At 47.9% G+C, this 16,509-nt stretch overlaps 1 protein-coding gene across 4 annotated transcripts in view; it reads left to right on the top strand.

Annotated features, from left to right (window-relative positions):
* The window catches only part of PPP1R36 (protein phosphatase 1 regulatory subunit 36), a 54,430-nt gene that overhangs the window by 15,957 nt on the left and 21,964 nt on the right, over window positions 1-16,509 (top strand). For all 4 annotated transcript variants that reach the window (XM_068252068.1, XM_068252067.1, XM_068252066.1 and 1 more), the window contains 3 exons: window positions 17-115; window positions 4,559-4,699; window positions 14,908-14,950. In XM_068252068.1, the coding sequence (XP_068108169.1) occupies window positions 17-115; window positions 4,559-4,699; window positions 14,908-14,950 (283 nt within the window). The remainder of the gene's footprint in view (window positions 1-16; window positions 116-4,558; window positions 4,700-14,907; window positions 14,951-16,509) is intronic.

Genomic DNA, 16,509 nt, shown 5'->3' on the forward strand with positions numbered 1-16,509 from the left:
TTTCTGTTTTATGTAGAAACCATCTTCTGAATGACTTCCTCATCGCTCTGCTGACTTACCTATCCTGCTTCTTGGAAAAACATTCCATGGACAGAAAGCCCAAAACGTTAATGCCGTAAGTAAACAGAGGGGTGGCTTAAAGGAAACCTTAAGGCCCCCATTTCAGAAGCAGTTTTTGTTTTTACATATGCGTTCCATAAAACTATATTTTAAAGGACTACTGTAGGGGGTACGGGGGAAAAAGAGCTGAACTTACCCGGGGCTTCTAATGGCCCCCGGCAGACGTCCTGTGCCCGCGCAGCCACTCACGATGCTTTGGCCCGCCTCTGGTTCACTTCTGGAATTTACGACTTTAAAGTCGGAAAACCACTGCGCCTGTAAGGCCGCACCCTCGTTCCCGCTGACATCACCAGGAGTATTTGCGCAGGCCCTTTACAGTCTGCGTGTGCGCAGTACGCTCCTGGTGACTTCAGTGGGAGCGAGGGCACGGCAACGCAGGTGCAGTGGTTTTCCGACTTTAAAGTCGGAAATTCCAGAAGTGAACCGGAGGCGGGGACCGGAGCATCGGTGAGTGGCTCCACGGGAACAGGATGTCTGCGGGGGACCATTAGAAGCCCCAGGTAAGTTCAACTCTTTTACTCACCTACAGTAGTCCTTTAAATCAGTTATCCATAAAAAAGTATTTTTGAAAAAATAGTTGCACCTCTTGTAAAATAAATTAGCTGCTGCACCAGTTTGCAGATTGGCATCTCCTCCTCTGCTCTTTCCACCTGCTTGTTACCTCCCCCTCCCTCTGCAGTCGCACTAATCGGATGCGATGTACAGTTTACTGTACAGCGTGTCTAATTGGCGGAAAACGTGAGTGAATGTCTTTATATAGAACTAGGTGACCTAAGCCCGTTAAAAAACGGGCTCTATGTCTGTGTCGAATCCCCATTCCCTCCACTCTCCTCACCTCCCCTCTCCTCTCCTCCCACCTCCCCTCTCCTCCATTCCCCTCCCACCTCCACTCCCCTCCCACCTCCACTCCCTTCCCACCTCCCCCCTCCTCCACTCCCCTCCCACCTCCCCTCCGCAGTGTCACCGCGCATGCGCGCACCCGCCACGCGCGCACGCATGCCGACCTGCCGCAGACCCAGCCACCCACTGACCCATCCCCCTGCTGACCTGCAGCGCGCCCGGCCGCCCGCTGACACGCCACCCGCTGACCTGCCGCACGCCCGGCTGCACCGCTGAACCGCAGCACGCCCGGCCGCCGGCTAACGTGCTGCACGCCCGGCCGCCCGCTGACACGCTGCCTGCTCGGCTCTCTGGTCCCAGGCTATCCCTGTGTAGCGTTGTCCGTGCTGCGCAGTGCGCACATGCGCACAATGATTCAGCACGGACAACGCTACACAGGGACAGCGCACGGACACAGGGGTTTTATTATATAGGATAAAAGTCATGCTGAGAATCCCTCATAAGGAGATAGTCGAAACCTGTCAGTTCTGTCTGATTTCTACTACCTACTGTAAGTGGCAGCAACATAGGAAAAAAGTAATTTATGGCTCATTTTACTCTGGAAGAAACGTACTTCTTATTTGTATGTGTTTACAAGTATTATAAATTTGACATTTTTTACGATAATGGTCCTTTAAAGTGACTCTGAACAGTACCTAGAATAAAAAATGTCACTTGCCTTGGGCCTCCTCCAGCCCACTATAGGCCGCAAGGTCCCCCGGGCATTCTCCTGGCTCTTGTCCGTGTCCCTCCGCCTGCTCCCCTTACCAGCGACACCTGGGCCAGGTATCGGGCGACTCTTTCTGGATCTTCACGCTCGTCGTCATCACGGCGGCCGGCGTGACAGGTATGCGCATGCGCGGTTTTCTAACTCTACACTGTGCATGCGCAGTCCTGTCGTGACGGCCGCCGTGATGACGCGTGGCGGGCGGTGTGATGACGACTATCGTAAAGATCCAGGAAGAGTTGTCAGACACCTGTCCAGGGTGTCGCCGGTAACGGGAGCCGCCGGAGGGATACGGACAGGAGCCAGGAGGACACCGGGGGACCTTACGGCCTACGGTGGGCTGGAGGAGGCCCAAGGTAAGTGAAGTTTTTTATTCTAAGTACTGCTCAGGGTCCCTTTAAAGCACTGCAGCGATTCCTAGCGGGTCCCAACCCTAACTGTTCTTTAGAGGAGCTCGCAATCTAATGTGCCCATTATGTTCACAGGTTATTGGGTCTACAAGAGTATAGCACCAGTTTGGGGGAAACCTAAATGAACCTTCCAGTAGGATTGCAAGATATAGTAGGTAATAAGAATACACAGAGCATCCCACACAAACAATGGATGAGCATACCAATACCATGCAAATAGTGTCCTGGCCAAGAATGGAACCCAGGACTATAGCGTTATATAATCAGCAGGGCTGGCTTTCTGGAAAGACCACAAAGGCCAGGGCCTTGGGCGGCTGCAGGCTGGGGGGCACCTGGACATGAAAGAGGGGTTACTACATAAGAAAGAGGAGGGTGAATATGTCTAGAAGTACATGAAAATGGAAACTGATGCTAAAGGGAGCTGTTAATGAAAGAAAGGGGCTGCTGTACATGGATGATACACATGGAAGAGGGGGGCTGCACATAACATGGGAGGGAGCTGCTGTACATGAATAACTGACATGGAAGAGGGGGCTGCACATGGAATGGGAGTGGAGCTGCTGTGCATGGATGATTGACATGGAAGATGGGGCTGCAAATGGAATGGGAGGGGCTGCAGCACAAGAAAGGGGAGTCACAACATTCTTGGCCTAGGGGCACAAAAAATTATGAATCTGGCCTTGATAATGCATTTATATGCATGATTATTGTTTGTAAAAAAAAAATTGAGCTCAAATGAAATCACAATCGGCTGAGTTCACAAAATGTTCTTCAGTTCCAAGATAGTGCATTAAAAATAAAAGTTGTTATAATTTTGAAATACATCCCACGTTTGAGAATTACGCCCAGTGAAAGTACTGCGTATATTTCAGGAAGCAAGGCAGCCAAATGGTTTCCTGAATCGCTAATGAAAATATTTCCTGTCTGTATTTGCATCTTGTGTACTGGAAAAGCCTGCAGTCAGATAATGTGAAAGCCATTCTATGAGAGTCTGCTTTCTGTCTTATTAGATGAAGCTCATGTTAGGGCATAATTGTGCGCTGGTGATAAGAGGGCGGGGTCGTATCTGACATGTGGCCAAGTTAGGCAGCCATAGACAGGTAGTGTATGTTTGGGGGAGGATGTAGCAAGGTTCTCTGCCCCGCAGCTTATACTGGCTCTTATCCCGCTGCTGCCACTCCCAATAATGTCCCAATGTTCATAGTTTGGCTGCATATCATAGTGATACTGTATACAAAGTGATGATATAAACAATTGCATCTATCCCCCTACTCCTAAAAATGACCTTTAGATATCCCAGTTTTATTTTATGTTTAAACTTCAAAAAAGAACAGCTTGTCTCTGGGTTCTCAAATATATGAACTATTGACCCTTTTTGTATCTATCCTCTCCTGGCAGAGAACTTGGCTTCCTAGAGCATTGCATTTTATGTCTGTAATTCCTTATCAGTAGTCCCACTGGGTCCTGACTGTTACATCCTATAGAATAATCAGCAAGTATCTCTGCGTCCCCTGTCCCTGTGTCCATGCGTTTGCGCTACTGTGCATGTGTAGCACGGACAGTCGGTGGGACAGGAGCAGGACGTGTATGATCTAGAGTGATACCCATGCCTTCAGCTGAAATACAGATATCTGAACCTGTGGGAGAAAGATGCAGAAAATGCAATTTCTGTATTAATTTAAAACATTCTAGTTACCCAGCTATCATTCTGACTACGTGTCTCTGACATCAGTAGCCCAGAACAATTATGAGATCAGCATGACCAATCAGATGGCATCTTATAAAGGGAGATAGGATAGAAATCTCCATATCCATCTTGCTTTACTTCTCCTTTAAAGTGAATGGGAACCGCATTTAAAAAAAATGAGACAGAAACTTACCCAAGGAGAGGTAAGGCTCAGGGTCCTATAGAGCCTTCCTGCCCCTCTCCTGGTCCCCTCGTTCCAGTGCTGGCTCGCTCGGTAGCAGTATTTGACTAATTTAGTCAAATACTGCTTTACCCGGCTGAAGGAGGCTTCAGAAGTCTTCAGGGAGCCCGAGTGCTCCTGAAAAAGGGCGGCCCTGTACTGCACCTGCGCAAGCACGCTCTCTTGCACTCTCACGCCTGTGCAGCATGGAGCAGCACATCTTCGGGAGGACACGGCTCCCAAAGACTTTCAAATACCCTTTCGGTGGAGGATTGAAACGGGGTCGGAGCCAGCACAGGATAGAGATCACCGAGAGAGGAGATGGAAGGCTCTATATGACCCAGAGCCTTCCCTCTCCTTAGTTAAGTATATGCTTCATTTAAAAATAAAAACGGTTCCCATTCACTTTAAGCAGAGAGGGAGGCAAATCAGCAGGAGAATGTATGAGATTTATGATACATATATTCCCCATTGCTCAAGTTTTACATTAAGTTTTTTGTTGTTGTTTTTTTCAGAAGGACAATTATCCTAGAGAGAAAAGGAGAGGCTGAGCTTAAGATGAGAACAGAATTTGCCCTCAAACATTTTGCTCAGATGTACTGCAGCCTTGTCCTTGGAGAAGGATTAAGAGATCAGCACCACCTGGCATGTGGAAAGTATGTTTCCTGTTTATATTTGTGTCAGTGTACCCCTACTGTCATTTATTGTATAGTTTACTGTTTCAGATGTATTTGCACAGGAAGGAAAACATAGAGAAATGCACCCTGTATGTATTTAGAGAGAAGAGCCTGTCTAATTCCCCCTCATCTGTGACTAATCACAACTGTAATTTGATCTCTCAGCTGTGCCAGCTCAGGAATCTTATCTGCCTCGGCAGTTGCGTGAGGTCCGGTGTCTGCCTCGGCAGAGCAGCTAATCTGTAAACACAGGATGTTAACCCTATGTCTGCTTCCATGAAAGCAGGAAGTAGACACACTGAAGATTTATTGCAGGATTTGTAGCAGCTGTAACAAAGAAATGTTTTTCTTTAATGGGTATTATGCTGTTGATTATCTTTTAGAGCAGAGAGGGAGTTCTGAGTACAGGTCCACTTTAATGTAGAATCCTACATGTGACTGATTTTGTAGACTTACGTCTAACCTGAGCAGCAGGGTAAGCATGTGATCCTTACCTTAACTCATTTTCATACAATGTCTTCCCTATAGCAAGTGTAGCTATGATACCCCTTCTATAACAAGACACAACCTTTGCACAGCATAAGCAACGACGTGCCCAGTAACCTGTAACACAGACAGGAAAGAGAACCACTAATGAAACCAATAAAACGAAGAAAAAACACTGCAGTATTTTGCACAATGCCAGGGGGACAATCTGTGCTCTGCAAAACTCATCCCTATTGTACACCACACCAAACATCTTAGAAAGAGGGGTGTAACTAGAGGGGAGCAGCTCCTGTGATTGCAGAGGGCCCAGAGCTGTGGAGAGCCCCCAACTACTAACCTCCCCTTCCTCTGATACAGGGGACTGTACTCCAGATCAGGTATTTTGGTGGCTACACTTGATATGGGTGCGAAGATCATGATGGCCACACTTGTCTTATGACCCTTGTGAGATGGGCCCCCAGGCCGTGAAGGGCACCAAGGTGGGGCAATGGAAGGGGTGTGCACATTTGGGGGCCCCATCAAAGTTTTGATGGGGGGCCCCATGAATTGTAGTTACACCACTGCAGGGGAGCAGCCCATGCCACCACCCAGAGCTGTAAGGGGGCCCCAAGTACTACCGTGTTTCCTGAAAATAAGACACTGTCTTATATTAATTTTTGCTCCAAAAGATGAGCTAGGGCTTATTTTCAGAGGATGTCTTATTTTTTGGGAAAACACTGGTAGTTTTCCTGTACAAAATGTATATACTAGATGCCATGCTGAAACACAAGCAGCACGCACCGAGCTTGTGGTTTGCAGATATTGGCTTTCACTTAGAAGAGTTTCTGCTGATCATGTGGGTAAGGGCTGGTGCACACCAAGCGGGTTTTCTCACGTTTTTTAAGCCGCTTGCGGCTGCGGATACGCTAGGGTAATGTATTTCAATGGGGTGGTTCACACCAGAGCGGGAGGCGTTTTGCTGAAACGCATACTCCCGGGCTGAGGCATTTTTTGGATTGCAGAGGCGTTTCTGCCTACAATGTAAAGTATAGGAAAAACGCAAACCGCTCTGAAAAACGCCAGTTCAGAGCGGTTTTGCAGGCGTTTTTGTTACAGAAGCTGTTCAGTAACAGCTTTACTGTAACAATATATGAAATCTACTACACAAAAAACGCTACCCAAAAACGCAAAACGCTAGGTGAAACACTTCATAAAAATAAAAAAAAAGCGTTTCAAAAAGCGCCAGCGTTTTGCGGAGCTGCTAGCGGCTTTTGGTGTGCACCAGGCCTTAGGCCTAGTGCACACCAGAGCGGTTCTGCTGCGGTTTGCGATCCGCTTGCGGCTGCGGATCCGCTAGGGTAATGTATTTCAATGGGCTGGTGCACACCAGAGCGGGAGGCGTTTTGCAGAAACGCATACTCCCAGGCTGCTGCAGATTTTGGATTGCGGATGCGTTTCTGCCTCAATGTTAAGTATAGGAAAAACGCAAACCGCTCTGAAAAACGGCACTTCAGAGCGGTTTGCCAGGCGTTTTTTGTTACAGTAGCTGTTCAGTAACAGCTTTACTGTAACAATACATGAAATCTACTACACCAAAAACGCTTCACAAAACCGCAAAATGCTAGCTGAAACGCTACAGAAAAAGAAGAAAAAGCGTTTCAAAATCTGCTAGCATTTTGCGGATCTGCTAGCGTTTTTTGGTGTGCACCAGGCCTTAGGCCTAATGCACACCAGAGCGGTTCTGCTGCGGTTTGCGATCCGCTTGCGGCTGCGGATACGCTAGGGTAATGTATTTCAATGGGCTGGTGCACACCAGAGCGGGAGGCGTTTTGCAGAAACGCATACTCCCAGGCTGCTGCAGATTTTGGATTGCGGATGCGTTTCTGCCTCAATGTTAAGTATAGGAAAAACGCAAACCGCTCTGAAAAACGGCACTTCAGAGCGGTTTGCCAGGCGTTTTTTGTTACAGTAGCTGTTCAGTAACAGCTTTACTGTAACAATACATGAAATCTACTACACCAAAAACGCTTCACAAAACCGCAAAATGCTAGCTGAAACGCTACAGAAAAAGAAGAAAAAGCGTTTCAAAATCTGCTAGCATTTTGCGGATCTGCTAGCGGTTTTTGGTGTGCACCAGGCCTCAGAGTCTATTTCTTGCAGGCAGAGAACTCTATCAAGTTCCCCAGAGCTATGATAGGATAAGATGTGTGTCCTGGGAAGAGGTGAAGTGCTGCTGATGCTTATCAGGACAGATCAGGAGGGCTGGCTCCAACAAAGAACACAAATTGCCTGACACATATACAGGACTGTAGAACTCACATTATACTGCTGCTCTCTCCTGTATCCAGGCTTTGTATTGAGTGTGACTTGCTTTTGTTATGTGGGCTGCTGCCAGGTAGGACTTGCATTCTGGGGAGGGCTTATATTTCAAGCATGCTAGGAATTCCTGCTAGGGCTTATTCTCAGGGGATGTCTTACTTTAGGGGAAACATGGTACTTCACTAAAGGGGTCCATCCTTTAGATCAGGTGTTTTTTGGGCTACACTTGTTATGGGTGAGAAGTTCCCGTCATATTCCATACATACGTGCCGTAACACTGCCGCCAACCTTTTAAAAGGTATGCATCGCCCATCGACTCACATTCCTTCCGCCACTGCGGAAGTCTGGTGGTAACACGCAGTTGTCTTTGTGGCGCTTCTGGTGCAGCGCAATGAGGTAAGAGTGCTAGGCCCCATTGCATTGCTGTTGCGTTACCCTGCGGTAAAACAGGCTAACGCAATGCACACTTGCAACGAAAATGAAAAGGGACCTCATAGTTATGCCACTGTGCTCAAGAAGCCATTTTCTGCATTGGCAGAGCTCATGCCAGTTTGCTTTGCTTGGATGCTGGCTCATTGCTCGCCAGAGCTTAATAAGCGTTTACATACTTGTCGCGCAGCCAAACGCAGAACATTTCAGGACAAGGCCTGCCGCGTCCTGCTTCTCGCTGCAAAGATGTTTGTCTGTCTTGTTCCAACATTCGCGAGCACCTGATCCAGAAGCCGCTCTAGCTGCGGCTCCTCCAAGAGATCCGCTTAGTGGACCCGTCAGTGAATAGATATCTCACTCAGAAGGACAAGTTCCAGCAGAACGCTTCGCAGCTCTAAGTGTTATTGTGCTGCGTTGCGTAGCTGCCGCACTGTTTGCTTATTTAGAATTAAATATTTGGATTGCTTGGATGGTAATAAGAAATACTGCAGACCCTGAGATGGCTCTAAGGTGACATAACATTTACAATGTGAATAAAATCCCCCACATAGTGCAGATGACGGATATAATAAACGATGAGATGAATACACAGTAAACCGGCACAGTCTGAGGAAAAATATTTATTTAGTACATAGGTTGTTTTGAGGTAGTGACACACGATACAAGAAAATTATCCAATTTTATGAAAATTCGATAAAAACGATCGGATTTCCTAAGAAATCGAAAGTGTTTTTTTTTTTATTTGAGCAAGAAATCCGATCGGATTACCCATTTATTTTCCGATATAAGTCGATTGGGCACTGTCACTGCCTCCCTGGCTGCGTATTGTCAGACAAAGAGATTGAAAGCAGCACCATCTACCATTACATTACATATTCTACCCAAGAAAGTGTTTTGAAGGGGAGATACTTAGGTGGGCTTATTAAAGAGAAAGGAAACTTAAACCATGCAGTAGTAGTGTAGGGGGAGGGTGCACATGGCCGGGCAAAGGACTCAACATGGAAGGGGTACTGTAAATGGAATGGGAAGGGGCCTATGGGGTTGGATGACTGCACATAGAAGAGAGGGGCTGCTGCACAAAGAGAGCTGCCAAAAGAATAGGGGGAAACTAAATACTGAATGGAGGCTACAGTACATGGAAAAAAGTGTTCTGCTGCTCATGAGGGGTGGAAAGAATGGAAATGAGGGAGGTTGCTGGACATGGGTGAGGGAGGTTGCTGTACGTGGGAGAGAGGGGTTGCTGTACATGGGAGAGGGAGGTTGCTGTACATGGGAGAGGGAGGTTGATGTACATGGGTAAGGCAAGGTTGCTGTACATGGGTGAGGGAGGTTGCTGTACGTGGGAGAGAGGGGTTAATGTACATGGGAGAGGGAGGTTGCTGTACATGGGAGAGAGGGGTTGCTGTACATGGGAGAGGGAGGTTGCTGTACATGGGAGAGGGAGGTTGCTGTACATGGGAGAGGGAGGTTGCTGGACATGGGTGAGGGAAGGTGCTGTACATGAGAGAGGGAGGCTGCTGTATGTGGGAGAGGGGAGTTGCTGTACATGAGAGAGGGAGGCTGCTGTATGTGGGAGAGGGGAGTTGCTGTACATGAGAGAGGGAGGCTGCTGTATGTGGGAGAGGGAGGTTGATGTACATGGGAGAGGGAGGTTGCTGTATGTGGGAGAGGGAGGTTGATGTACATGGGAGAGGGGGGTTGCTGTACATGGGAGAGGGAGGTTGCTGTACATGGGAGAGGGGGGTTGCTGAACGTGGGAGAGGGAGGTTGCTGTACATGGGAGAGGGAGGTTGCTGTATGTGGGAGAGGGAGGTTGATGTACATGGGAGAGGGGAGGTTGCTGTACATGGGAGAGGGAGGTTGCTGAACATGGGAGAGGGAGGTTGCTGAACATGGGAGAGGGAGGTTGCTGTACATGGGAGAGGGAGGTTGCTGTACGTGGGAGAGGGAGGTTGATGTACATGGGAGAGGGAGGTTGCTGTATGTGGGAGAGGGAGGTTGCTGTACATGGGAGAGGGGGTTGCTGAATGTGGGAGAGGGAGGTTGCTGTACATGGGAGAGGGGGATTGCTGAATGTGGGAGAGGGAGGTTGCTGTACATGGGAGAGGGGGATTGCTGAATGTGGGAGAGGGAGGTTGCTGTACATGGGAGAGGGGGATTGCTGAATGTGGGAGGGGGAGGTTGCTGTACATGGGAGAGGGGGATTGCTGATGTGGGAGAGGGAGGTTGCTGTACATGGGAGAGGGGGATTGCTGAATGTGGTAGAGGGAGGTTGGTGTATATAGGAGAGAGAGGTTGCTGTACATGGGAGAGAGGGGTTGCTGTACATGGGAGAGAGAGGTTGGTGTACATGGGAGAGGGAGGTTGATGTACATGGGAGAGGGAGGTTGATGTACATGGGAGAGGGAGGTTGTTGTACGTGGGAGAGGGAGGTTGATGTACATGGGAGAGGGAGGTTGATGTACATGGGAGAGGGAGGTTGTTGCATGTGGGAGAGGGAGGTTGTTGTATGTGGGAGAGGGAGGTTGTTGTATGTGGGAGAGGGAGGTTGTTGTATGTGGGAGAGGGAGGTTGATGTACATGGGAGAGGGAGGATGCTGTATGTGGGAGAGGGAGGTTGCTGTACATGGGAGAGGGAGGTTGCTGTACATGGCTGAGGGAGGGTGCTGTACATTGAAGAGGGATGGTGCTGTACATGGAAGAGGGAGGTTGCTGTACATGGGAGAGGGAGGTTGCTGTACATGGGAGAGGGAGGTTGCTGTACATTGAAGAGGGAGGGTGCTGTACATTGAAGAGGGAGGGTGCTATACATGGAAGAGGGAGGTAGCTGTACATGGAAGAGGGATGTTGCTGTATATGGGTGAGGGAGGTTGCTGTATATGGGAGAGGGAGGGTGCTGTACATGGGAGCGGGAGGTTGCTGAACATGGAAGAGGGAGGGTGCTGTACACGGGTGAGGGAGATTGCTGTACATGGGAGAGAGAGGTTTCCTTACATGGGAGAGGGAGGGTGCTGCACATGGGAGATGGAGGTTGATGTACATGGGAGAGGGAGGGTGCTGCACATGGGAGAGGGAGGGTGCTGCACATGGAAGAGGGAGGTTGCTGTACATGGGAGATTGGGGTTACTGTATATGGGAGAGGTAGGGTGCTGTACATGGGAGAGGGAGGTTGCTGTACATGGGAGAGGGGGTTGCTGTACATGGGAGAGGTAGGTTGCTGTACATGGGAGAAGTAGGTTGCTGTAAATGGGAGAGGGAGGTTGCTGTACATGGGAGAGGGAGGTTGCTGTACATGGGAGAGGGAGGGTGCTTTCAGTGGCATAGCTAAGGAACTGTGGGCCCTGATGCAAGTTTTACATTGGGGCCCAACATTCTATACGTAACAATTGATACAGCGCACCAAAACCTGCCAAGGACAACCACAGTGTCAGAGGTGCAAGAAGGGAATGGGGAGCAGTTTGTTAATGATTACTACTATTTAAAGTATCTATAAAAGTCATTATATGAGCACAGGACCAATAGAGAGCTAATACGGCAGTTGAGGGAGGGCCCTTCGGGGCCCTTCTGGCCCAAGGGCCCCAATGCGGTTGCAACCTCTGCAACCCCTATTGCTACGCCCCTGGGTGCTGTACATGTAAGGGGACCATTGCTGTATATGGGACAGGGCAGTTGCTGTACACGGTTTACTCCTGGAGTCCACTACTAGGGTATAAAAAGCCAGGTGTTGGTTCCACGCATTGTATACCATCATAACAGTTTGTCTGCACTGCAGTGATTCAGCTATCCAGGTCCCATATTTACCTTGTCATGCTCCTTTGTACTCAGAAAAAAATGGTTTAAAGTCTCAAGAGCTGAGGTAGGCACGGCATCAAACATGGCATATAGATTTGTGATCTCCTCAGGGCCCTGTCATGTGTAAACTGGCACTGTGCCTTCTTCATTACACAACCCATTGTACCCTATTCAAGCTGGATATCCTGTGCCAGAGACTGCCAGCAAGCCAGGGTGGGGCTGATGTGAACTGATGAAAATGGAACAAAGGATGTCTTTCCACACACATCCACCCCTGTGTGTGTGTGTAGCAAGAGGAGAAGGGTCTTGCCAGCCTCTGTGTGTAGAAGCTGGCATACCCAGCATGCCCTGCAAGATGTGCCCTCTCAATCTTACATTACACAAAGCCACAGGTATTGCTTCATTCTCCTCCATGTGCATCCCCTGTTCCATGCACAGCAGCTCACCTCTTCCAAATACAGCAGTGAATATGTTCAGTCGGGACACGTTCCTCCAGCACCCGAGGCCGACACACCAAAGAGCGCCCCCCCCCCCCATCCCTCCTACCCCAGCCATCACTCACTGATTGCTATTAGAGTAAGAGACGCCACAGGGCCCCCAATCTCTAGTTATCTGGCTTGCAGTCACTGCCAGGTATCCCCTTTTCTTATTTCTCTTTGCTTCAAGCTCAATAGGGGAATGAGAGCTGAGTGAGTTGTGAGCCCCCTCCTACACTGCGCCCTGAGGCTGGAGCCTCTCTCGCCTCTGCCTCAGCCCAGTCCTGATGTTCAGTAGCGGCCCTTATTCCATGTGCATCTTTTCTATTCCACATGTAGTTCCTCTTTCATGTGCAGCCTTTCTCCTTATGGAGCACCCTCTGTAGGCCATGGTCATTGTGCCCTTTGTCTGAAATCTGGACCTTTTAGCATCCACCTCCTAAGTGCCTTTTTCTCTACAAGCTTAAAGGACTATTGCAAAAATGTTAAAAATGTAAAATACATGTGTATGCATGTATATAAATTGCACATTGTTGCTGTCACTTACAGTAGGTTGTAACAATGTGACGTATCTGGCAGGTTTTGGACTAATCCATCTCCTCATAGGGGGTTTCTCAGGTTTTATTTTTAATTTTCGAAAGCACGCACTGAATGACATTTGCTCAACCAATCCATCAGAAAAGCGTGCTAGTGTAGAGAGAGGCTGGCTGACAACTTTATATAGGTTCATTCCAAGGGGTGCATTTGTAAAGAATAAAGGAAATACAGAGAATCCGCATGGGAACTTGGACTAGCCCAAAAGCTGTCAGATCAGTCAGATTTTTACCACCTACTGTCAGTGACAGCAACACTGGAAAAAAAGTAATTTATAGTGCATTTCACTCTGAGAAAAATGTACTTCTTATTAATATGTGTACACATTTATTTTAAGCAGGGCTGTGGAGTCGGTGCAAAAATCTTCAGACTCCTCGGTTTATGAAATCACGACTCCGACTCCAACTCCGACTCCGGGTACCCAAAATGACTCCGACTCCCACTCCTCGACTCCGACTCCTTAGTCTAATACTTAACAGGCCTGTGGATTTTATACAAAAATCATCCAACTCCCGACACCGACTCCTCAGTTTACGAAACCACGACTCCAACTCGTCGAGCCCAAAATTGCCCCGACTCCGACTCCTCGACTCTGACTCCAACTCCAAATCCACAGCCCTGATTTTAAGTTTTACAATTTTTCACGACAGTGGTCCTTTAAAAAATAGTCTTGACTTACTAAGCTGAAGGGTTATCACTAGGCAGGTTGCTATGGCCCTGATTTGTAGAGAAACCCAGACTCCTGGCACGGCCGGATTTCAGGCAAGGCCACAAAGGCCATGGCTTAGGGCGCCAGGAACCAAGGGGCGAGCAGTGGGCTGACACACCCATGCAGTCAAGCTGCCAAACATGTGAACTACAGCAGTCTGGCAAGTGTCTGGGACTCAGGGGATGAATTGGCAGCAAACATGGGCAGCTTATTGTTTGTGACCAGAGCTGTAACTCATCATCACAGTCAGCTGGTCTTCGAGTCCAACTCCACCCTCCACCCAGCTCCAACCTGTCAGAGCGGAAAGCATCAATTTGGGTCATAAATGGAATATAAACTATACCCATTCCAATCATTTCAGATGTAATCGATCCACGAAACAGATTGATGAAACGATTGACAAATTGGTAATTTATTTTTATTTACTTAGCACCAACATATTACGCAGCACTGTACAGAGTATATTGTCTTGTCACTAACTGTCCCTCAGAGGGGCGTATGTCTCTATCATGTAGTACATGTATCATAGTCTAGGGTCAATTTTAGGGGGAAGACAATTAACTTATCTAAATGTTTTTGGGGTGTGGGAGGAAACCCACGCAGACACGGGGAGAACATACAAACTCCTTGCAGATGTTGACCTGGCTGGGATGCAAACCAGGGACCCAGTGCTGCAAGGCGAGAGCACTAACCACTATGCCACCATGCTACCCATTTGTAGTCGATTGACACCATCAATGCTGTCCAATCCAATCGATTGGACGGTTGATCGTTCAGTAAAATTGCATCGTTAATAAGCATCTTTAAATGCATTGATTACTGGGACCAATAAAAGTGTGTGTATGTGGTAGAGGGATTGCTGTTTGTTGGGGGGGGGGGGGGGGGGGGGGGGGGCTGGTGATAGCGGCCTTGGGCGGTAGAAAGTACAAATCCGGCTCTGCAGCTGACTGTACATAATAACCTGTGATTGGCTCCACTGAAATGAATAGCCAAATGAGAGCACGTTTCCCTGTTTATTGCCGGCTGGAAATCACTCTGGTTCGGCTGCAGGTGGCCTGTGTCATTTTATTAAAAAAAAGAAAAAAAAGGCCATGTTATACCAGGACTGCCTGTTGACGCTTCTACTAAAATTGGTTTCTTCTTTTCTTTAGTTCTTTCTGTGTAGTCTGTAGTTCTTCTAGTCTTCATCTGTAATTCTTAATTTCTCTTTCATCATAAAGGGGATTATAGAATTTCCTACAAAAGGGTAGTAAAAAAAAGTTACATAAAAATGGTAACTGCTACTGGCTAACTTCCCTCATGTTCTGTGCTTTTCTTTCTGTACTCCCATTCCTCAGACTGTGTACATTGTGAAAGGGATATGGCCAGAAATCTCACCCATCCATTCTGTTTTCTATTTGCAGAAAAAGAGCTTCAGCCACAAAGCGAGATCGTATGTTCTATGAGGTACCTAAATATGTCTTGTCTATTTATCGACGCTAGTGAGATCAAATGCTATGGCTTGTAATACATGTCAATGGGATAGGATAGCATCACTAACTAAACCCCCATATGGTAGATGGTCAGTCCTGGGACCTCCTACCAGGGCTGGTTCATGCCTCAGTAAGGCACTAAGCCAAAATTAACCTGGGAGGCTCCCTGTCCCATGCAGCATATACACACCAGAGGGCCCCCAAGCCCCCCTTAAAGAGGAACTCCAGTGAAAATAATGTAGGAAAAAAGTGCTTCGTTTTAACAATAATTGTGTATAAATGATTTAGTCAGTATTTTCCCATTGTGAAAATTTTCTTCTTTGATTTACATTCTGACATTTACCACATGGGGACATTTTTACAGCTGGCAGGTGATGTCAGTGGAAGGAGATGCTGCTTGCTTTATTGGCAGTTGGACCCAGCTGTAAACAGCTGTTATTTCCCACAACGCATTGAGGTTCACAGAAAGGAAACTGTCAGTACCATGCTCCTGACATCACACTGTAGGAGGAGTTTCACCACAATATCAGCCATACAGAGCCCCGTGATGATCCGTTTGGATTTCTCATGGGATAGGGGATATCAGCTACTGATTGGGATGAAGTTCAATCCTTGGTCACGGTTTCTCTTTAACTTTACTGTGCATCCCGGGTTCCCTGCAATGTTTTGTCATCATAGCAACTCACCTGTCCTTGCTGGTGCTGCTCCAGTCCATGTGCTCTCATCTCAGTGACCTGGCGCATGTTTTTGCGTAATGTTGTGCGACGGGTCATGAAGAAGAGGCAGCTAGCAGGAATGAAAACTATGCCGCATCAGGCTTAGGCAGCGCAGTTTTAGAGGTGATCCCAAAGCAATTACTGAATGATTTGTTGCTAATTGCTACAGCTGCAATCCTTCACTTTTAAACGTGTGCACAGGCAGGAGTGACATTGGCCAGCCAAAACATCTCAGTCAAAAACCACCCGACTCCATTGTTCTTACCCCTCCTGCTCCATCATGTGCTGTTCAACATCCCTCCACCTCCTTCCATAGTAACGGAATGGGCAGTGCAGTTTCTAGGATAAATTTCACCCAGGGCGAGTGTCAAAAAATACGCCCCCCCCCCCCCCCCCCCCCCAACAGTCATGGTACTTTATGTGAGAGTCGTAGGGCACCTTAAATATCCAATCCGTTGTGGTCGCTATCACCAAATGTAATTTGTGTTAATCACGCACCTGTACCCACATCTCAAGCCGGCGGAAATGCTCGTCGCAAAAAAAATAAATAATTGATGGTTGTCGTGAAAATTGCCGTAAAAAAATGCGTATTGGGTATGGGCCTTTACAATTTTCAACTGGGGGGGGGAGGGGGCAGCCAAAACAGAGGTAGAGTTCAGAAATAAAGATAGCACCTACTAAGCCAACACAGGAGATCACATAGCAGGAACTAAACTAAAGGGGCCCATACACTTACCAATTTTTCCCGCCAATATACAGCCGATTCGATCACTGTGATCGAATCGACTGTGAAATCGTTGCACAAATGCTGACCAAA

Source organism: Hyperolius riggenbachi, chromosome 9, assembly GCF_040937935.1.
Source record: "Hyperolius riggenbachi isolate aHypRig1 chromosome 9, aHypRig1.pri, whole genome shotgun sequence".
Lineage (NCBI taxonomy): Eukaryota > Metazoa > Chordata > Amphibia > Anura > Hyperoliidae > Hyperolius > Hyperolius riggenbachi.